At 48.3% G+C, this 23867-nt stretch overlaps 1 protein-coding gene across 1 annotated transcript; it reads right to left on the bottom strand.

The window, feature by feature from the left end:
* Positions 1 to 1099: 1099 nt before the first annotated feature.
* Ccdc182 (coiled-coil domain containing 182) lies at positions 1100 to 1561 on the bottom strand. Its single transcript, XM_026407308.1, has one exon. It carries the CDS (start codon positions 1559 to 1561, stop codon positions 1100 to 1102), a length of 462 nt encoding a protein of 153 aa, XP_026263093.1.
* Positions 1562 to 23867: the final 22306 nt, after the last annotated feature.

Below are 23867 nucleotides of genomic sequence, written 5' to 3'. Positions count from 1 at the left end.
AGTTCAAAGGCCAGAGGGCATGGACGAGCTGTAGGTCCTGGGCTGGAGAGACAGAGGCCAACTCTGCTAAGGCGCTGGCTTCCAGGCCTCTCAATTCTGCTGCATGGCAGCATTTGGGGGTGGGGGGGGGTGTCCAGAGAAAGGACAGAAAGGAAACAGAAGGCTAATTGGAAATTAAAGGCACAGGTACAGATGATGAACTCCCAGTCACCCACGTGACAATCTCGTTCCTCCACGACAGGTCCTTGACCAGACTGATGTGGTTCCCAAGTCAGAGAGGGGGTGAGCAGGACGATGAGTGAGCACAGGTGACCTGCACTCGAAGCCCACTCCTTTGGCTTAGCAGCATGGAGATCCGAGGTACAGAACTTGACTTCCTGCCTTGGTGTTACGCTGTGCCCTGCGAGGGCCGGTGGAGGCGAGTCGTGTGGAGGGTATGTGCACTGGCTGATAAATATCTGGGCAAAGTTAGAATTCCTGCTCCGTGAGTCAGACGTGGAAATGGGCATCACTATTGTCTAGTGCCCTCTTACGGGTGTCGCCTCATCAGCGCCCTACAGCCCAGAGAGTTCCGCCCATCAGGGTCCTAACGAGCTCTGTCCATCTGATGGGCCAGTCTGCAGGCTAAATGGAGGGCAGCAGAGGTGGGCAAAGGCAGAGAAAAGTGAAAGAAGACAGGAAAAGCCAACAGGCGAGGACGCAGAGCAAGCTGGGGAACATCTCAGGGCCTGGACACAGGACCTGACCCCTCTGGGGAGACCAGACATTAAGAAACAAGTCATGAGAGCTTTGAGTCATTCCAAGAAAGGTAAATATCTGTTCAACACAATCAGTTTAAGAATATACAAGAAAAAAGGCTGTACATCCAAAGCGAGATCACCATTACCAACAGAAAACAGTTCCAGGTGCAAGTCACGGGGGCGTCTGAAAACCAAGGTCTTTTTAACCCCTCAGCAAGGTATTATTTTGGTAGAAGGAAAGCAAAGGGAATTGGGGGGGAAAGAAGAAAGTGAGTGAGGACTTAGGTTTGTCCTTCCATTTAAAAAAAAAAAAAAAAAAAAATCTTCCATGTGACAACCTTTGCTGTGGCCCAGGCGGCTCAGTCCACCAGGCTCTTCCTGAGAGCACCCAGCGTGTACCGGCCCCTGCCCAGCAGCATGTACTCCAGCCACTTGCAGTGCTCCCGGAGCTGCTTCTCGCGAGGCAGCAGGAAGGTGAGGACCTTGTTGCGCACGATGCCCCGGTCCTCCTCCTCCCTCAGCCGCTGCTTCACGCGGGCCGCCTGCTCCCCTTGCTGCGCCAGGATGCTATTCATCTCACAGAAGGAATCTTCCAGGTAGTGGATGGCCTTCAGCGCCTCCTTCTTAAAGTCCTCCAGCTCCAGTTGCATCCCGATCACCTTCTGCTGCAGGATCTCCAAGTCAGCCGGCGGTGGGAGGCAGGAGGGCCATGACTGGGAGAGGGAGAGGTCTCCAGACTGGAGGCCGCTCTCTACCATCTTCTTCCCTTGTAAGGTATTCACCTTCATGAGGATGGACCCAGCCTGATAGAGTGGATCCATTGCCTTGCTTCCCCGATGGACAGAGAGGGAGCCCAAAGACCAGCCAGATCAGGGAGTTATTCCGCCTAGAGGCACAATCATTTGGAGTGCAGAGATCCTATGCACTGTGACATCAAGACCCCTTTGGCCAACCAGGGGGAAAGCCACAATCTGCTCATTTGCATATGGCTACTTCTTGTTTGGTAACCTGGAGTGACGTCTACTTATCTTTCCAAATTAACCCTCCTGAGATGTGGATGCTCGTCCGTTCGTTCATCATCCTTCTAGAATCAGAACTTAATCTTTTCTTTAACCCCAGGGATAAGCCAAGTCACAGAGCAGGGGAGAAAAACTGGCAAGCCATGGCAGGGCAAGCCAGGCTCACTGGCTGCCAAGACCCAGTGGTCTCCGTCCCTGGATGGTCTTGACATCGTAGCTGGTCTTCAGTGGCTGACCAGTAAAACAAGGACATTGTCAGACAGGATGCCTAGTTCTACATGGAGCATTAAAATGCTATAAGAGTGTTATGATTCCAAATCCATATGCCTATGCCAGAATTCTAGATTTTCTTTGAGCTGTGAGAAATATACTTAATTTTTTTGGTGGGGGAAATTGAACACAGGGGCACTTATCAACTGAGCCACAACCCCACCCCACTCCACCCTTTTTGTTGTTGTTGTTGTTGTATTTTATTTAGAGATAGGGTCTCATTAAGTAGCTGAGGCTGCCTTTGAACTTTGAGCTGCTGGGATTACAGCATGTGCCGCTGTGCCCAGCAAATGTATTTAATTTTGATGTACGGTCCTGAACAGCAGCTGAATCAGTATTTGCAGGGTGAAAATGAGTCACATTTATTCAGTATATACTTCCTGAGTGTTCACTGTGTACTGGGACCAGGGAACAAATGTAAACAAGAGTGCATAGTTACTCACCATACCCAAATGTTGACACATATAAGAAAAAATATAGAGAGAGAGAGAGAAAGGTGGACCTTGCACTTTTTATACTTTCAGAAAATGCTTCTAACATCATCTACATTGGGCTTAGCCAAGAACCAAACTCCATGTTTTAGATTGCAAACTCCGCCTAGACCTCTCTCCTGGGCTCCAAATTTAACATCTTCCCAACAGCAAGCTTCAAATCCAGTCCATCCAAAACTGAATCGATTCCCTCTTCACCCAGACTGGTCCCTGTTCTGGTGTTGCTATCTGATTAATGACATCAGCCTAGGGCAACACCCACTCTGGTACCCACCTGAGAAACCAGTGCCCCAGTTCAAATACCTGCTGCCTCCCAAATTCGTGCTGAAATCCTAATTGCTTTTGTGACCGTATGAAGAGGTGAGAGACTTTAAGAGGCAGAGCCCTCTTAAAGTTGCTCTCAGGAATGGGCTCTTTATAAAAAGGGTGAGTCTGGTTCTCCCCCCCCCCTTCTTTCTCTTTCTCTCTCTTTGTGCTTCTCCCATGGGAAGGCCCTCACCTGATGCCAACACCTTCATCTTGGATTTTCCAGCTACTAAAACTGTAAGGAAATAAATTTCTTCATGCATTGCTTAGCCTCAAGTATTTTATTTTGCTTTAGCAGAACACAGCAGAGTAAGCCGACTGGGATCAACCTAGACGCTTCTACGTCCAAGTGGCTCTAAGTTCTTTTCAATCTATCATCCCTGAGCACTCCACCATCAAAGTACCTGCTCCGAGTCCCAGGTCCATCACCTATAAGCTAGGTCTCTTTGGCAGGTTACTTTGTATCCTTGAGCCTCAGTTTCATTATCTGTAATGTAGGGATACTGATTTAGTGGTGTGCTGCTCTCGGGGAGAAAAATTAAAAGTTAAGCTCTGATTTATAGCTATTGCCAATTTCCATGGAATAAATACTCCTAGTGCAGCCAGTTTCAAGCTACCAACATGATGTTCCTGGGAAGAGAGGCTTAGAATCAGCCTGCCTGAGCCTGTACAAGCACCACAGGACCCATGACGAGGGGGCTACTGCCTTCTCTCTGAGATGCAGACTGACCATCTAAGGAGACTCATGCAGGCACCAAAGAGGGCGTTTTTCAGGGAAGTTCATGGCTAAACTAAGGTGGAATTGTGATTCACAAGCTGGAAAAAGCAACTCTAACTATTGAAACAACAACAAAAATATATTTGGTGGAAAGAGCACTCACTGGTCTAGGAATCAGGAGATCTGGAATCCAATTGCTGTGTGATCCCAGGTCCATCACCTCCTATCTCTGAGCCTAGTCCCTCACTGTAATGTGGGGAGGTGGGAGATGGTTCCTCTGAGGGCTACCATGTTCAAAGAACCCACACAGTGTGTTTGCTGCCTTCTCCCTCTTTTTTGTTCCTTGGGACCTGTTAGGCACAATGACAATGGAGGCCATGTGCATCTCACTCTGTGCACCCTCCAGTGTTCTGCCTGGTGTCTACCAATAATGGCACTCAGATAACTAGATGAAATCAAATTTCTGGAGGTGGCTTCCAAATTGCAGGCACCCTTAGCTTTTCTGCTGACATGGTGACACCTACTGGTCTTAGCAGAAATAGCAACTTCCCAATTCTGCCTAAGAGCGAGATGGGGATTTGGTAGATGATGTAAACAGCCTGTGTTTGGGGGAATGTGTTTAATTTGGGGGTGGGGGGTGGGTGGCAGTGCATGTCAGGCACATAATAGGTTCTCAATAAATATTTCCTGAATTAGTAAAAGGCAGGCTGTGTCTCTGGCTTCCAGTTTCTATTACTCTGGTTTTTTTTCGGTTTCTGCCTCTCATTCTCTCACCCAATCTCCCCCCAACTCTGTCTTTCTTTTTTTTTTTTTTTTTTTTTTTTTTTTTTAAATTTTTAAAATTTATTTTAATTAGTTGTACATGACAGCAGAATGCATTTATGCTCTTTGATATATCATACATAGTGGGGATATAATTTTTCATTTTTCTGAGTGTACATGCTGCAGAATTATATGGGTCATGCAATCACATATATACATATAGTATTTTTTTTTTTATTGGTCGTTCATAACATTACATAGTTCTTAATACATCATATTACACGGTTTGATTCAAGTGGATTATGAACTCCCGCTTTTACCCCGTATACAACTTGCTGTATCACATCAGTTACCCTTCCATTGATTGACATATTGCCTTTCTAGTGTCTGATGTATTCTGCTGTCTGTCCTATTGTCTACTATCCCCCCTCCCCTCCCCTCCCCTCCCCTCCCCTTTTCTCTCTCTACCCCTTCTACTGTAAATCATGTCTTCCATTTGTATTCTCTTGACTTACCCCTCCTTACCTCTTATATGACATTTTGTATAACCCTGAGGATCGCCTTCCATTTCCATGCAATTTCCCTTCTCACTCCCTTTCCCTCCCACCTCTCATCCCTGTTTACTGTAAATATTCTTCTCAAGCTCTTCGTCCCTACCCTGTCCTTGTTTACACCCCTTATATCAAAGGAGTCATTTGGTATTTGTTTTTTAAAGATTGACTAGCTTCACTTAGCATAATCTGCTCTAATGCCATCCATTTCCCTCCAAATTCTATAATTTTGTCATTTTTTAATGCAGAGTAATACTCCATAGTGTATAAATGCCACATTTTTTTTATCCATTCATCTATTGAAGGGCATCTAGGCTGGTTCCACAGTCTTGCTATCGTGAATTGAGCTGCTATGAACATCGATGTAGCAGTGTCCCTGTAGCATGCTCTTGTTAGGGCTTTAGGGAATAGACCGAGAAGGGGAATAGCTGGGTCAAATGGTGGTTCCATTCCCAGCTTTCCGAGAAATCTCCAAACTGCTTTCCAAATTGGCTGCACCAATTTGCAGTCCCACCAGCAATGAACAAGAGTGCCCTTTTCCCCGCATCCTCTCCAGCACTTATTGTTGTTTGACTTCCTAATGGCTGCCAGTCTTACTGGAGTGAGATGGTATCTTAGGGTAGTTTTGATTTGCATTTCTCTGACTGCTAGCGATGGTGAGCATTTTTTCATGTACTTGTTGATTGATTGTATGTCCTCCTCTGAGAAGTGTCTGTTCAGGTCCTTGGCCCATTTATTGATTGGGTTATTTGTTATCTTATTGTCTAATTTTTTGAGTTCTTTGTATATTCTGGTTATTAGGGCTCTATCTGAAGTGTGTGGAGTAAAGATTTGTTCCCAGGATGTAGGCTCCCTATTTATCTCTCTTATTGTTTCTTTTGCTGAGAAAAAACTTTTTAGTTTGAGTAAGTCCCATTTGTTGATTCTATTTGTTAACTCTAGCGTTTCTAACTCTTTGCCTCTGTCTCCCACAGGGAAAGATGGAACTCACAATCAAAACTGTGAAAGAAAAGTAGCTACCGTCAAAATGGAATAGCAACGTCTCAATTTCCCTGGTGCCTTTTAGTGAGGTTCTTACGTGCTTCTGTGAGCCAGAGGGAAGGACAGTATAGTCCCCGCCTTACCTGAAGTTTTGATTTCTGTGATTCCAGTTAAGTATGGTCAACTGAGGTTTGAAAATATTAAATGGAAAATTCCAGATGTAAGCAATTAATATGCTTTAACTTGTGTGCCATTCTGTGTAATGTGATAAAAATCTTGTGCCTTTCCACTCTGTCGGACTGAGGATGGGAAGCACCCCTTTGTCCAGCATATCCATGCTGTATATGCTACCCACCCGTTAATGACTTAGTAGCCATCTCAGTTATCAGATCGACTGTTGTGGTATGTGGTGCTTATGTTCAAGTAGCCTTTATTTTATTCAGTGGTGGCCCTAAAGCACAAGAGTAGTGATGTTGGCTGTGTGGATATGCCAAAAAAAAAAAAAAAAAATGTTAAGATGTTAAGTGCTTCTTTTATGTGAAAAAGCAAAACTTCTTGTCTTAATGAGGAAAGAAGGGAAATCATGCTCTTAGGTCAATAAGATATTATTGTTAACCTATAAATTTTGGAAAAAAAACATATTATACATAGGGTTCGGTACTACTCATGGTTTCAGGCCCCCACTGGGGTCTTAGATGTTTCCCCTGTGGATAGAGGGGCACTACTGTATTTCCACATAGGCCACTGCAAAGACCCAGAGCAGGTGAGCAGTGTCACCAGAGGCCCCTCGTGTGGTGGCCTCCTGAGTCTTCTGGACAATGACCCCAGCTGGGCAGCTCAGCGTGCACATTCTGAATGTTCTCTACCCGGGGTTTCATGGTTAGGATCTGTGCCTTCCTCACAAAATTGCCTCCCCTGTATCCCAGCCAGGAAGAAAGCTGACCTGTCTGTTCTCTCTCAGGTATTGGGAGAAAGGCCTCCAGACATCTCTGTGCTTTGAACCCCACTGTCAGGAGGGCCCCTGCCTCTGGTCTACTTCAGCAGGGCCCAGCCTTCCTGTGTCTCTGGGTGGCAGGGTTCGTGAGGGACATGCCGCACCAGCAGAGATCCCGGTTCCACCCCTGAGAGTCAGATTCAACCCTAATGGGATGGGACAGGCTTTAAGAGGTCATGGGTTGGACACCTGCTGGACCCAGCCCACCACCCAAGGATGGCACCCCGCCACCCACCCCACCCCCGGGTGTTTGCACCTTTGCAAATGAAGTAAACCGTGATCCTTTTTAGGATGGGCAGGGACATGACGTATGTGCTCCTCCAACGTGTACCTTTGTGAAAAGGAGAAAACGCTCAGAAGCTGGAAGAGCCCCAGGTCCCATTGGTGGGAATGGCATTTCTGGCCCTTCAGACCCATGCCTGGCAAGGGGGCAGAAGTGCCCAGAGTTGGCTCAAAGGACCACAGTTCCCTTCCTGGGGCCAGGGCTGAGGCTGGTGCAGAACCAAATGGCAGTGGGCAGTAGGGGGGGGGGTGCGGTATTCAAACAAGAAACGGAGGGGATGGTCCCCTGCCCCTGCAGTTGCCCCAGAGTCTGCAGTGGAAATAGCTATTTAGGGGAACATACCCCAGGCCCAGCCCTAGGCCTCGCCCAGCCTTGGGGTACCCCCTCTCTTGCCTGGGCTGCCCCCTCTTACCTGTGCCCTCAACTCAAAACCGATTCATTTGTTTTTTTCAAAATAAAGCCTCAGCTGGCCCTGCCAACGGGAAGGAAAAGAAAAGAAAGGGGGAGGGCGGGCAACCAACCATGTCTCCCACAAAGAATCGGTGTGCTTTAAAAGACGGTTCCGTGAAAGGACCTTACTCAATCCCTGAAGACGACTTCTCGTGCCAGCTTTCAGGCAGAGTCGGGGAACGGGCTTCTAGGGGTCCCTTAAAATTGATCTCTCTCTCTCCCCCATTTCCAAGAGAAAAAAAAAAAGATTAAAAAAGAATGGCCAGAATTCAGAACAATCTGTCACACAACCCCGGAAGCAGGTGATTGAACGTTTCTAACGCAGAGGGAAGAGCTTCCAGGCTGAGTCAGCCACTCTTCCCAGAGTCCCCTGGTCCTGAGCTTCCCGTGGTGGGCAAGCATACCCCTAGCCAACCAGCACCCTCCCAGGTGTGGCATAAAGGGTTTCCATCCAGCCTTCCACCCATGCAGCCCCCTAGCCTGCCGGCCAGGGCTCCATCCGCCTGTCCATCCATTCACCCATTCACTTACTCGGGGACAGCCATGGAGTCGCCACCCTAGGCCCTCTGAGCTAGGACAAGAGTGAACCTGGTCTTGGGGAGTGGGCATTTCAGCAGAAGGGGACAAATAGTGAAGTAAGCATTCAGCACAAGGCGATTGAGGCTGGTGGCTACATCCCTGGAGTAAATAGCTGGGCGAGATGGTAGAAAGGCCCCTAGGGAGGGCCTCTGTGAGGCAGGGCAGCTGGGGTAAGACAGGAAGGTGCAGAGAGCTGGGAGGAATGTTCAAGAAGGGACAAGAAGTGAAAGGGCCTGGAACGGGCTGAAGGAACCCAGAGGAGACCCGTGGACTGGAGGCAGCACCAAGCCAGAGGGGAGGGGAAGGCTGACAGAGGCCAAGAAGGGGGGTGGTAGCCCCAGTGGCCGGCTGCTCGACTGGGTGCAGTTCTCGCCTCTGCAGCTGGAATTCCAGTCTAGGGAGTGGGGACAAGACTGGGATTGGGGATGGGGACCAGGATCCAAAACAAAACTTGGTACTGTTCACCATGATTAATTAACCCAGCGCCAGAGCCCCAAGGCACTGTGCTAAAAATACCTGCTTCCCTCTGAGATGCGGCAGCTGCCACCCAGCAACTTTTAGTCATGCCATTTGTCATAATTTGACACTGCTAAGGAGTGTCCACAGGGCTGTGTGTCGGCAAGAACTGGACTCATCTGCAGCCCACCAGCCAGCTGGTCCTCGAACCCTTCCACGGAGCGCTCCTACCTTCACTCTTCTCCCCTCCCCAAGCTCTGCCTTACCCACCCCTGGATGGGCCTGCCACCTGCCCACCCCTGCTGCCCACCGCCTGCCAAGTTTGCCTGTCCTCCTGGAACCCCGGGGACCCACCTCCAGAGGTGGGAGCCAAAGCCTTCTCTAGAGCAGCAGAGCATCTGGGAAGCCGCCTCACACCGCGGCAACCCTGTGACTAGGATGGCAGCCATCTCTCAGAGGCCCTGCCAGCCCACGGTGTCACTTTAATTAAAATATGTAAAAGATTCTGGTGGGGGTTGGGTCCAAAGACACCAGGAGCCTGCCCTGGACAGGAGCAGGGCAGGCCTGCCCACCCTTGGGGCTGGCCCTTCTCCAGTCCAGGAGGAATAGGACCATCAAGGGGACCCTCCCAAAGGCTGGGGGCCGTGATGTCCAAGATGCACCATCCACACACTCCAGGGGCACAGAACTTAGCTGGGGCAAGAACATCTGCACGAGAGAGCCACCCCAAGCCCAGGGGCCAGCACGGTGACTCCTTGCTCATGCTGGGAAGGACAGACATCACCCCAATTGCCAGCCCCACTGATTTGCTGAAAGGAGCCACCAGGAAGCAGCCCCTGGATGTGGATATGACTCTTTTAGCAAAGCTGTTCCTAGTTCCCAGACCAAGAAGCTCCCAAGTGTATTCTTTATTCAGACTTTGCTTTCCACTCCGAGAGGAAGAGCGGTAGAGACACATCGACTAGGGCAGAGACGAGCAAAATCTTTTGCACAAAGTTTATGCAAAATCAGGGGGAAAAAAATGTTTCTAGGCCACATTTTTCCATCCAACTTAAAAAAAAAACAGGAAATGCAATATTTGCAAATTGTTCTAAGCATCCTTGAATTTGTTTCTCCCATCATTGAAGGAATTTGCAATTCTTACTGAAATGTCAGGACTGCACAAATATCAGGTGCTGTGATCTAATTCTGGGGTTCAGGCCTGCAGCACATTTTCTGTGTAATGACGTAAATTGCGGGGAGCATTGAAGGATTTGGGGCAGAGAAGGCAAATTGGAACCTGAGCCCAGCCAGAGACCAGGGAAATACACACACACACTCACACACACACACACACACACACACACACACACACAGCCCTATTAGGAGTTTCAAGACTGGAAGAGCAAGAGGTAGGGATGTTTGAAATTGAGTCTCTGGGGGAGAATAAACCAAGCACCAGGAGGAGGAAAGGAGCACCAGGCGCCGTGAGATTGACAGCTTCTCCTTTCCACCCCTCCCAGGAGAACAAGGTGGAGACGGCGGCCCATAGACTCCAAAATAACCTCTGGTGAAGACAAGCTGCTGCTCCTGCTAGCCCACACCCCTCCACCCAGGGACAGCTTCCTCAGGGCAGAGCCGAAGCTACTGTCTGCATGTCGGGGTGTCAGACTGAATTATTTGAGCTTAAAAACCAAATCCCCTCCTTCCCGGGTTACTTAACTGTCTGCCTGGCGAGGCAGGAGATTACCGGTGACACACACCAGGGCCTGCTAGGCCGCTCCAGACAGAGAGGCTTTGATCACCTGCGAAACCCCAGACACCAGGACTCCTAATGATGAGTAATGAGCTCAAACACTGGAAAGTTACCCAGCACAGCAGCAGACACACCCACGCCCAGTGGATGTCTGGGGAGCCCAGGCCAGGGAGACAGTACAGCCTTCTGGTGTCCTGGAGAAGACCTGGGCCCCAACTCCTACGCCCCACCCGGTCCCACCCAGAGTCCTGCCCACTCACCAATGAGGCAGAAAGGTTTCTAGACCTCAGAACTTGACTCTTACAAGCATTGGTTTGGAGTCTAGTGGCCTGAATTTTTCTTTGTACCATTCAGAAGTATAGCATGCCTCAGTCATTCACTCATTCATTCATGTATTCGGCACACACGTACCGAATGACCGAGATAGACCGGGCCTGATGCTGAATGCTCAGGATGGAAGAGGCCTCATCCAGGGCCTCCATCCTGAGTAATTTGCAACCCACCCCAGGGGACAGCTTCCCAAGTCCAGCTTCGAAAGTCTGCATGGTAAGTGGCCTGATGGTAAGAGGCTGCCTGGGCATTGAGATCACCCCAAGAAGGAACTCTGAATTAGACCATCCCTTCTGACATCAAGGACAGGAAGCAAACTGGGGATGGAATTCAAAGATCTCGGGGTTCAATTTGATCCCATGAGTATCCCGGGCCTCAAGCTGTACCTGCTTCACTTCATCTGAGCTCTCCTCCTGTCCAGATGCTGGGAAGAGGTCACACTTGAGTCTCCTTTTGGCTCCAGGAAAACTTAAGCCTGGAGATTCTCAAACTTTGTCATGCATTAGAATCATCTTGGGTGAATATTAAAAACTTTTTTTTTTTTTTGCAGCACTAGGAATTAAACCCAGAGCCTCATGTATGCTGAGCAAGTGCTCTACCACTTTAAAAAAAATTTCATAAGGTCTAGGTCTCAGTCCTAAGAGATTCTAACTCCGAAGGGCTTGAGAATCAGAAGTTAAGGTGATCAATCATCTTGATTTGTCCAGAACTGAGGGGGTTTCCAGGATGTGAGACTTTCACACTTAAGACTGGGACAGTCCCAGAAAGATCAAGACAGGTTGGTCACCCCAACTAGAGCAGACACTGTTAGTCCCTGCCCAATAACACTCCTTCCTTTCGAGTCATAGGATCCCAATTTTAATCAGATAGTAATATGCTCAGGGAAGGTGAGCACTCACCCAACTGTGGATCGTTTGGTAATCCCATTCCCTGTGGCTGATTTTTTTTTTTTTTTTTTTTACTTAAGGTGAACCTATGACCTACTTGTGACCAATGAATTGCAAAGGGAAGGATTATAGAAAGGATATTGCACCTGGAGTAAAGAAGTGAGACAGAGGTCTCTCTGCCTGGGATGCGGTTATTTGAGAATATGAAGGTTGAACTGTGGCAGCCATTTTGCAATCTTGAGGCAACAAATCGAAGGATAAAAATTCAGCTGCGCTAAGTATGAACAATTCCAATGACAATATCACTGAGATTATACCCACCTGAAATCATCTACCTCCAGTCTAATTGATATATGATCAAATATCTTTCTTACCCAAACAACTATCATCTGGTATTCTGTCAATAGTAGCCCAACACAACTTGACTGTTACAAGAGGCCTGGAAATTGTTGCTGTTTTTTAACATGATTTCCCCGAATAATTCTGATGCCCTCCTCTAAGGAGCTAATCCGGTGATTCTCAAAATGTGGTCCTTAAACCAGTATCGTCCACCTCACTTGGGAGTTAGAAATATAAATTCTCAGGTCTCACCCAGACCTTCTGAATCAGAAACTCCCGGCTGTGGAACTCAGCCGTCTTGTGTGTTAACAAGCCTTCCAGATGATTCTGACCATTGCTAAACTGTCAAGAGTCATTGAGCTAATCAACACCTGAGACTCTTGAGTAACACCAAACACCAAAACCTTCTGAACAAACATAATTTTTTTATATTTATTTTTTTAGTTATAAGTGGACACAATATCTTTATTTTATTTTTACGTGGTGTTGAGGATCAAACCCAGTGCCTCACACATGCTAGGCTTCTACCACTGAGCCACAACCCCAACCCCAAAAGTTATAATCTTAACCCCTGCCACAGCTCCTTTTTATTGCTTGAAAAATAAAGCAGAAGCTCCTCTTCTTTGCTTTTCCTTCATCCTATTTTAGGTTTGATCCCCCTCACCATAAGAAAACAAAAAGAATCTAAGCCAGGCGCAGTGGTTCACTTCTATAATCCCAGCAATTCAGGAAGCTGAGGCAGGAGGATTGCACGTTAGAGACCAGCCTCAGCAATTTAGCAAGACCCTGTCTCAAAATGAAAAATAAAAAGGGCTGGGGGTTTAGCTCAGTGGAAAAGTGCCCCCTAGGTTCATTCTCAGGACCACACATACAAAGAATTTAAAAATCACTTCCTTCTTCCTCCCTAGATCTTCCCTGGGTCCTTTTTGCATGAATTGGATGGTTTGGCCAGAGTTCCCGGCCTGGCTTCTTCAAGGACCATGTGTTAAAGGAGAGGAAGGAGGGCGTTCTCTGCAGTTGGGCCAGGCAGAGGCGAACTTGGCCAACCCAAGAAGCTAAGGAGGGAGAGAGAACATCAGTGCCCCAGGCCCAGTGACCCTGGGAGACCATTTACACCCTCTCCAAAGGCCCACTCTTCAGACGCATGGCAGCCTGCCTGGGAGGAGGAGAGAAGAGGAGGCCCGGGCCAGGCCACCTTTCCACCTTCCTTCTGGAGGCTCCACCTCGGCTGGCCTTGACATTCCAGGTGGCTCCTCCTTCTCAACACAGTTACTCAAAGCCCAAATAAGAATCCAAAGACGGAAACTGCACAAGCCACTTCATGTTTGAGGGGCACCCTTTCTCACTGTCCCCCCCCCCTCTTGGAATGCTTCCTTCTGTGATGATTTTCAGCATTTCCCAGGTGATCTTGAATTGGGTTGTCTTTCTTCCCAACTGGGCACACCACGGAATGATAATCCAGTGAGCAGCGTGTTGTGAATGATAGTTGATTAAAAATAAATGATAACAATTCCTGGTACTGATTTAGTGTCTTCCAATGTTCCAGGCACAGGGACATCATCCCTTCTCAACTCATGAGCCACCAGCCCGGGCATAGACATGAGCCCAGGCTTGTCTTTGTCCCAGCTGAATCAGACTGGCGTGTCCTATAAAAGCGGCTTCACTTGGTCTTCCATTAATATTTATCAAATAAGGCCCAAATGCCATCGAATGCTTCAACACGTGTGCCACTTCCGCTGTGAGGTCCACGCTGGCAATGCTGCTGACAGTGCCAGCAGCCCCCAGGATGGCTTAGAAAGACCTCATCTGCTGCTGTCTGGCACATGGAAAGGCATCCAGTGGTTCTGAGATGCGCAGTCAGAAGTGAGGGCCGGGCAGACGTCTTATCAGGAGTTGGAGTGTCATGGCTCCCTCTGTCATGAGTCTTGGCTTGGGCTCACCTCTCAGGAGGCCAACCCCAGTGACCTCTGTTTTCTGGCCCCCAGCAATTAAAGCTGCTTCCAGGAAGAGTGGAGTTGACTGGTCTTCAGGCCTAGCTCTCACCTGCAGGCCGGCCCATCCAGCCCTCGCTGGGCCATTGCCCTGGACACTTGGTGGATCTACTGGGTGACGAACACTTTTCTTGGCTATTGTCCTTTGGGCATGGTTGCAGCTGAGGCCTAGACCCAAATGGTCCCTCTGGATGGGGGGACGACATAGGGTGGCTACTGAGAGTGTGAGGGTGAGCAGAAAAGGCCATTAGGCAGAAAGGAAGATTTAGGGCTATTTAGGAGACAGCTTGGAAAATCAGCAGGAGAGCTGAGCCAAGAAGGACCAATCACTACCAAACCTGAGGTGGCCTTTGCCGCTACGCCATTAGAGCCAAGCAGAGGTGTCCTCCCTCCTGAATGTTACCTAGTAGCCAGGTAAATGGCCCCTCAGGCAGCCCCCTTTCCCCTTGGTTTTTCTGCAGGGGCATCAGAAACACTCCTTGCTAAAAGGCCCCATCCCCACCTCCACCCACCTCCTGCAGACGCTGTAAACCCAGAGGATGGGCAGATGGCCACAAGAGGACTCCGGGGCCTGGCTTTTTAAAGTCACCTTCATTGGATCCCGGGCAATGGGGTTAAGGGGGAGTTAAAACAACCCCAGGAGCTGGGGACAACGGATCAAGCAGGGGTTGGTCAAGGCTCCAGAGGGAGCTGGTTTTGAGAGGCAGGGGGCTACGAGAAGGCTGGCCTCTAATGAGGTGCCGACTGCAGAGCCCTGCTAGGCCACAGCCCACGAGCAGGCCACTAGAATGCCTGGGCCCCTCCCCAGCACACAACCCCAAGTAACAAAGGCTTCAGGAATCAATCAGCCTGTGCAGGATTCCCCATTCTGTCTGAGCAGCTTCTTTTTCTCCCTCTGTTCTCTCTGGGAGGAGGCCAGAGTTCACATCAAATGTCATTAATCATGGTCCTGGGGGCTGGGGGCTTATTGGACAGTCCTATTAATCAGAGGCCTATCACACCCGCCGCCTGGCTGGGTCACCATTGTCCTGTTCCTCACCTATCATAGAAAGATTAGATTATCAGTGACAACTGAGACACCCTTCGAGTCACGGGAAAGCCCGAGAATGGGCTTGCTTTTATTTTTTTTTTTTATTTATCCTCCCGATTCGAGGATGAGCTGTTTTCTTGTCCTGTCACACTGCACCCTTTTCTTCAAAGAATCAGCTTTAAGAATCCAATTTGTCAAACTGGACAATCATTGGCAAATCCATAAAAAATAAAAAATAAAGCCCTCCTTGACTTTATCAAAAAAAAAAAAAAAGGTAAAATAAAGCAGAAGGCTTTAAATGGGGCCTGAAAGGATTAGAAAATAAGTTGCATTTGACAACAATTAATCTCTGAAAAGCAGGAGCTTTATAAAAGGAACAGGCAGAGATATGTCCAGAAAGGGATGCTGAGAGTCCACACAAATGGGGACTGTCCATCACCTGTGCCTCCATCCCCCCCTTCCAGGATGGAGTCGAACACAGACCTGGGGCCAAGAAGAACATGATGTCTTCCAAGCTTTCTCCTCACTTCCCGCCAACCGGTACACGACAATAAAACAAATCAAGGGGGCTGAGCAGATGCAGAGCTCAGCTCCCCACTCCTCCCAATTCTGTGACAGACTTGTCACTCAACTGTCACTGCGCCTGTCCAGGTGCCCTGAAGGACCAGAAAGAAAAGCGAACCAGGGAAGCAGGCTGTGTAAACCCTGGCAGAGAGGTGGGCACTCTGACAAGAGAGCACTCAGGGACAGCCAGGACCCACCCCCTACTCATTATTGTTCAGATCTATGGATGTTTCAGGTTTCGTGAGATTCTAGAGACCCAAGTTTTCAGGTGAACACTCCCTGTTTTAAGTGTTGGCAACTTATTCAAAAATTTTTACCAAAAAAAAAAAAATTGCTTTAGGCGCTAAACAAAACCTATAAGTGGGTCACATTTGCCACCGCCTCCCCCCCCCTCCCGGGCTTAGGGTTTGGGACATTGATCTAATCCATGTTCCTCGGTACACAGAAGGATTAAAAAGGCCAGGGAAGCTGGTAAATGCTGTGGTCACACAGCTGGTTAGCGGCAGGGTCAAGTTCAAGAGCTTGGTTCAGGTTACCAGCATGAGATTCTCTGCTCCAGTTCTGAACATAGGAGCACATATGTGATCAATCGGCAGGTGTCTTCACTCTTAGGTAAGAAAAATGGTAAGTATAAAGAGGACAGCGTAGATTTCATACCCATGCCGTGAAACCAGAGAAGGGACTGAATGAGATAAGACCCGGGTGACTGTTGCTGTACCACTGATACCACATGCATTTACCTGTTCCACCTGACAGATTTGCTCTGAGGGAGTCTCTGTGTGTGCTGTAGAGGTCTGGGGCGGGGGACATACAGATGGCTCTGTGGTCCTTCAGTGACAGTTTGGGGCTGTGAGCTCTGGGTAGGTGCATCACCCCCTTGACCACAAGCAAGAACCTGGGGCTAGGGAGCCAAACTACCTTTGCAAATCCTGGCTCTGCCACTTACTAGCTGTGTGACTTCAGGTACATTAGTCAACTTCTTTTTAAAAAGAAGTTGGGGATGTGGCTCAAGCGGTAGCGCGCTCGCCTGGCATGCGTGCGGCCCAGGTTTGATCCTCAGCACCACATACAAACAAAGATGTGTCCACCGAAAACTAAAAAATAAATATCAAAAATTTTCTCTCTCAAAAAAAAAAAAATTTCTCTCTCTCTCTTAAAAAAAAAAAAGGGACGGTAAGGGTGCAGTAGAGCACATCTCAGCAACTCAGGAGGGTGAGGCAGGATTGCAAGTTTGAGGATAGCCTCAGCAACTTAGCAAGACCCCGTCTCAAAAAGTGCTCCTTAGTTCCATCCCCAGTACAAAAAAATATATTTTTTAAATTTTTTATAAATAGGATGAATAATATCTAACTCCAGAGATTGTCACAAAACTTAAAAGTGGCTTAGCACAAAGCATGGCAAACAGTAAGTTGTTGTATTATGTGACCATGTTCTGTTGCATCTGCAAAGATACCTTCAAGATCCCTGGTATTGAGACACCACATTATAGAAAGTTGAGTCTGAAAGAAATTTTAGAAACATTCTAGTTCAACCGTCTAATTTTAGAGAGGGAAAAAATAACCCTAACGTCCAGAGATGGAGAAGGAATTTATCTTCTGTGGCAGGCACATGTGAAAAATCTACACATGTGCCAATCACCTTGTTTTCCTACTAAGATTCTGTTGGAATTAAGGAAAGTTTTCACAACAAATGTATTTAAAAGCAGAAGCACACAAGCCTTCAGACTCCCAAGTACGTCTGCAACATAGGTATAGAAGGTGCCAAAGCGGTAATACATGTCCACCCCATGCTTGTTAAGAAAGATTTGTGAGACAACTTGGGCTGTATTTGTCCACTGCAAGTTTGAGACCAGCTTCATTTTTTTAAAAAAAAATTGTTCCCCAAGGCAGCTTATGATCATTAGTGAGAGGCTGAGCCTCAAAGCAATTTCGGCGTTTTGGGAGAAGGATGCTGTATGTAGTGTTATGGTCAAGCTGGTTGATCATTTGTGAAAACCGAACACATGAACGTGTTAACCGTTGGCAAAACTTTGACAGATATCATGTCTGCCTTTATTAGGTGATTAATTAAATGCTGCTGGAGGTGCCGGCTTGGAGTGAAAGGCCCAGATTTGGTGCTTTGATAGATTTGGGGACAGATCCTGACATCTCGCTCAGCTCCCGAGGCCTTGGGCTAATTTCTTAAACTCTCTGAGTCTCCATTTATTCTTGTGTGAAATGAGAGTAATAAAACCTACTTCATAGGACTCTGTAAGAATTAAACAGAAAAATGTATGTGCTGAGGAACTGTGAGCTCCCTTTCACCCTGCTGCGTCGCCTCTGGAAAGACGAGGCGGGTGTTCATCCACGGACAAGCAGTCACGGAGTGACTCTCATATGGAGTCCCTTGTCAAGTGCCGGGATGAATCAGCTCAAAGCCAAATTCAGGTTAATGTCAGATGAGAGGAGAGAACAATGAACACACTCAATCCTTTGTGCTTCCGTTCAGGCTTCTGATCTAGAGGCCAATTGTTGAGTGATTTAAATAAGAATCTGCATCCTCCTTGGAGCTGATCTGTAATCTGAAGTTAGAAGCCTGGTTGAGCTCCAGTTGAGGATGCTTTTTTGGTTTACAGATCTTTCTGGAAGCAAATTGAGAGGGGCTGCAAGGTGAGGCATCTCCCTAAACAACGGCCTATGGTGCTGGCCCTTAGAGGGGACCCAGAGCGCAGGTACCGTGCTGTTCAGTGGGGCCTTCTAGCCCTTTCTTCCTGCTCTGGAGAAGAGTTCTGCAAGAGTGACCATCCACTTTGCATGTGCAAAAATGAATGACATCACTGCCGAGTAGGAATCAAGAGAAGGAGGCCTGGAGCCAGAGATGTTGACAGCCAGCATTTATTGAGCATTTACTATGAGTTAAGTGTGATGCTTGAAGCTTCACACCCAGCATCTCATTGGGTCTTCACATCAGCCCTTTAAAGAAGATACAATCATTGTCAGAGCTGAGACCATTGTTGCCCAAGGCCATTGTTGCCCACAGGGCAAAGGCCAGATTTGAAAGCAGGATGCCTACACTGGGAACTGCTGGCCCCATAGCTTCCTTAGATGCACCAGAAACCTACAATGTCTGATAAAGAGAAGCCCAGCAACTGTGCCTGCAGCCTGTCCCATCTTGGGACAAAATGCACCTTGGACCTAGCAAAGACATGCTGGCTCTGCACTCCCAGTGGGGTCTTTTCTTTGCATATCAGGATTCTAGAGGACACCTGGGCCCCGTGCTGACCCTACAGTAACAACACACATGCGCACATGTGCACGAATCCTAAACTTCAAATAGAATTCCTAGTACCTGGCACAGGCTGGGGGAGGGGCCCCTCGAACCTCCCTGCAGGCATCGGTGGGCCGTCCCCTGCTGGGTTGTTGCTCAGGAGAACCAAGCAGATCGGATCCCCCCTGGCTGCTTCTGGTGCTTGTGTTCTTGCCTTGGATGACCTTACAATGGTTCTTGCCTTCAGAGCTGTTTAGGTTTAGGGCTGATCATTTAAGAGGCAAGAAAAAAAAAAGGCAACGAGGAAAATCTGGAGCCTAAAATAAGTATATTGGCAGCCAGGAGAGAAACTCGGGGCTCGTAGAACCAAATGGAGAATTTGTAAGCTTTCAGCCACCTGAAATTGTGGCGCTTTCCCCTGCATGCTTAATAAAAGCTGACAGCCTGCATTGTTCTGCCACAGCAAGGTACGCAGCATCCCAGGGACAGGGTGAGGGCAGCCGGGGGACAAAGGCACCAGTGCTGAGGAGGGGGCACAGGGAGGGGTAAAAAAATAAAGAGGAGGATTGGTGGGGGGGCGACTCTTAATCGGGGGGCCTGGCAGGAGACCCTGGGAACGGCAGCCACTGACAGCAGAGACCAGGGGCTCCAGATGGCTTTTTGTCTCGTTGCAATAAAAAATGTAATCTGACAGGCCCTGGGATGGGACTCAGGAAACAAAAGTTTGCAGGGTGGGGGAGCAGGAGCAGGAGTGGGCCGGGTTAAAGGTATCAGAGTGGGAGAAAGAAAAAAGAAGTGGCTGTATCTTCCAGCAGTGGTGGGGCTTTGCAAATGACATTTAATTCCAGAAGTGCAGACCAGGGACAAAGCCAGTTGTTCTCCCGAATTGGCAGGAGAGAGGAATTGAAAATGCACTGGACATTTGGCCCCTGAAGAAAAGGTGAGACTTTGCCAGTTAACTGCACATGTGGGCTCTTTGCATCCACATCCCCCCCCACCCCACCACCCCACCCCACACCCCAAGTCATTAGAGGATGATATAAAGATACAGGACTTCCCCGGTGCAATTTAATTGCTCATAGACCAAAAAGTGATGAGCTCCGTCGAATTCACAGACGTCCTGTAGGAGACCAGCTGCCGTCTTAATGTGGGTTCTCAGAGGGGGGACACACCCCCACCTGCTTCACCGGGAGCTCACAGACGTCCAGGGAAACAGCGGCACCCCTGTGGCCTCTGATGGAGCTGTCGATTCTTATTAAGTGATCTCTGCCTTTCAAATCACTGTGTGTTTTCTTCCCAAAGGTTCTTGGTGGCTCTGTGGGCCCAGCTCCTGATAAATATTAAACAGTGGATGCCGGTGATGCCCCCAGACCTCACTGTAGCAAACAGCCTGTCACCAGGGAGTGAACCCCACTCCAGAGCCAGGATACGGTCACTGTGGCTGGAGAGCAGGAAGTTTAAGGTGTCATGGGGATAGGGGACCTCAGACAGGGAAATAGGGCAGGAAGGTTAGTGGACATGAGCAAGTACATCTTACAGAGATAAAAATCATGAAGCCAGAAGACACATAGTTCCAGGGAAATGTGGAGACAGGCACTCATGCGGCAGTACAGGGAGAAGGAGCAAGGCTTTTTAAACACAATGTGTCCGTGTTGATCAAAACGTCAATGCCTTCCCCTTTGACCCAGCAATCCCAGGAACCCACCCTACAGCAATAGCAAAGATCCGTTTGAGGTTGTAGACATAAGGGTGTCCATGGCAACATGGTTCATAACAAAAAAGGAGAAACAACCTTAAATATTCATCATTAGGGATATCGATAGTACCTCCATACAATGGAATACTCTGCAGTATTTAAAAAATAAAGGCTGGGGATATCAACTCAGTGGTAGAGCATGTTTAGCATGAGTGAAATAAAAATAATAATGAAGTAAATTTGTATCTATTGATGTGGAAAGACCTTTAAGATAGGTTGCTAAGCGAGGAGCAAAAACTAACTAAAAAAAATGCATACAACATGATATCATGTATGTAATGTAAAAAAAAAAAGCAATAAATATGGTGTGTGGGCAAAGCCATATTCACAAATGCATAAGCATCGGCTATTTAGGAGGGTTTGGGCAAAAAGGATGCTGAAAAGAAAAAAGCAAGGGGCTCTTTAACATTTTGCTTTATAATTTTTTGTAAGGAAAATGTCTGTGCATTACTCACATCATTTAAAATTTAAATTGTACAGTCGACAAACATCAATGCATTTTAAGCAGGAATGCATTGGAGTCTGATCAGGCTCCAAGCCTCAGCCCCGCCTCTCCCTGGGTTTTGACTTCAGGTTGTGATTCTCTGAGCTCCCGTTTCCTCCACTATACTTTGGCGATATTCACGACACCTATCCACTGGGTTGTTGAAAGACTTAGATGAGATATGCATAGAAGAGCTCCATGACTGACTCAGCACTCCATGAACAGCAGCAGTTAATGTCATTGTGGGCCAAGGGCCTCTAAGTGCCTCCCAGGAATAGAGAAAGGGTAGGGAAAGACTGGAAGAGGAGCCCATATTTCCTAATGAGCCAAATTCTCCCAGGTGCTGGGAAAATCTCCGGGTCTGGGGAGATCCTTATTTCCCCCCTCTTTGGGTTTCAGGTAACAGAGATAGAAGTTGAACTCTGACCCCTCGGGCCAGTGTTAGATGAGGGGTCCCATTGTCCTTGGGAATGGTGAAGTAGGTGACAACGCAGGGTGCCTCCTTTCAAGAGATACCTCCTAGGCAGGACATCTGGGGTAAAGCAGGTCCTTGGTTGTCAGGAGGCTTTGTTCCCAATGGGCACCACCACCTGTCCCCAAAGAATAGCAGGCCAGAAGAGGCATCACCAGACCTGTCAACTGAGCAAACCCAAGGTGGACTCACATTGTCTGAGCATGTTAAATATATGTTAAAAGTGGAAAATAGAAAGAAATGAGATTCACACCAGGAAAGACAGGACTGTCCATCACTCTCACACCCAGTGTGCCCGACAACCCCAAAGTATCTATTTTATCCTAAAGAAGCTGAACCCAGAAAGGCAATTGTTCTTCTAGAACTTCCCAGCATGTGAGAAACCCATATGGAATCGGATTCTGAGTTTCTAGACCAGCACTGACCAAGAGAAGTACGAGGAGAATGCTATCCATAACTTACAATCAGCTAGTAGCCAACCTAAAATGGAGAGAGAGACAGGTGAAATTAATTTTTAACAGTATATTTTATTTAACCCCATATATCTAAAATATTATTAAACATATAATCTGTATAAAAATTATTGAGACATTTTACATTCTTCTTTTTCATACTAAGCCTCCCACCCCTTACAGGACATCTCAGTGAGGACCAGGCACATTTCAAGTGCTTCATAACTAACAGCTAGGCCTCTGTTGCATGGTGTTGCTCTAGATTTCTAGCCGCTTGAGTTTCCTTGCAGGGTCAGGCTGCAGTCCCAGGGAATGTGTTGAGGTCAGGCTGGGTGGGTACAGAGTGGGAGGCTCAGGAAAGAAATCCAGGATTTGGAAGGGGTGAGGCACATGGACCAGGCCCTGGGTAGCATAGAAGCCCCCAGATTTCGAGACCGATGGGAACGAGTGGTGGAAGAGCTGCAGCCACCCGGGGAGACAGAGATCCCAGGGAAGGGGCCGGAGAAACCAGGCCATGGGGACTGAGGCTGAGTGAGCACTAAAAATGACCCAGCCAGCCCCACTGGCAAGGGTGGCCTCCAGCCTCCAGCAAGGAGCCTCTTCCCTTGTGTCACAGGACCCAGCTCTGAGTCCAGCAAGTTCTGCCAGCAAAGGGCCCAGCTGTTCTTGGGTAGGTACCACCTGTGGCATAAGGCTTTGTCCACCCCAAGCCAAAGTGAACAACACGAGCTGGAGGGCAGTGTCAAGGGTGACATTGAGGCAACAACCACCCCACCGTAGCTTGGCACCAGCAAGCCTGGGTTCAAATTTCTGCCCCAACACCGGTGCATCACAGAGGTAAAGTTACTTTCAGAGCCTCAGTTTTCCCAGCTACAAAATGGGCAGGTTAATTGTGCCAACCCTAGTGCTGACCTCACAGGACAGTGGAGCACACTGCAGGAAATCATGCCTGTCCACCCTCCGCAAAGACTGCAGCACACCAAAGCCTGCCCAGGACAGCTGCTACCTGTGGACAGTGCGCCTGGTCGGCATGATGTTCAAGCAAGAGGTAGGCTTCTGAGTCACCTGTCTGAGAAACAGAAAGAAGGTCACCCAGCGCCTGGCCCAAGGCTTCACAGCTAAACCTGGCTCCATGGCTGCCTCTGGAGGGCTCCTTCCAGGACCCCTTTAAAGACATTTCTGATGAGCTTATAAACTGAGGTTCTTTTTCCTTTCTCTTTTGTTTTTGTGTTTGGTTTTGCTTCTCACCAAGAGGTCGGGCAGAGCTCTAAGGAGCTAACGTCTTCTTGTCTCTTCTTTTGGCCAAGGGACTCAGGGTGCTAGGTGGGCAGTGCAAAGCAAGAACTACTCAGAAGGTACAGTGTCAGGTGCGGTGGTGCACACCTGTCATCCCAGCGGCTCGGGAGGCTGAGGCAGGAGGATCACGAGTGCAAAGCCAGCCTCAGCAAAAGCGTGGTGCTAAGCAACTCAGGGAGACCCTGTCTCTAAATAAAATATAAAATAGGGCTGGGGATGTGGCTCAGTGGTCGAGGGTCCCCGAGTTTAATTCCCAGTAACCCCTCCCCTAAAAAAAAAAAAAAAGGTACAGTGGCACGGTCAGGCGTGTGGAGGGGAGCAGCTCTTATTTGGTGGCTATGAAGGTCAGGGAGAGGATGCTGGGCTGGGCTGACCTACCACAACTCCTAGAGGACTGGAGGGCAGTTACTTCTTTCAGGGACTCTGTGTGAGGATCTAGAAGCTACCCCTGTGCAGAAGAGGTTGGGGATCTCATTTCCAGGGCAGGCAGCTGGCCAGCCAAAGGCAATCGGTCCTCCACAGCTGCCCCTGGTGGAGCTGGGACAAAACAGTCATTTTATTTCTTAATCTGTGCCCTGGAAGCAGCACAGGAAGTCATCTTGTCCACTGGTTTTGCAGTAGACAAAACCGAGGTAGAAAGAGACTGAGAAATATATCCCAAGTCACCCAGCTGGAGAGAGCCGAG

This window comes from Urocitellus parryii, chromosome 7 (assembly GCF_045843805.1).
Source record: "Urocitellus parryii isolate mUroPar1 chromosome 7, mUroPar1.hap1, whole genome shotgun sequence".
Lineage (NCBI taxonomy): Eukaryota > Metazoa > Chordata > Mammalia > Rodentia > Sciuridae > Urocitellus > Urocitellus parryii.
Note: the sequence above shows the minus strand (reverse complement) of the source record. Positions and strands in the feature narration are given on the sequence as shown.

Bases quoted from the DNA above. Each gene is read 5' to 3' on its own strand.
- Ccdc182 (XM_026407308.1), bottom strand. From the start codon at position 1,561: ATGGATCCACTCTATCAGGCTGGGTCCATCCTCATGAAGGTGAATACC.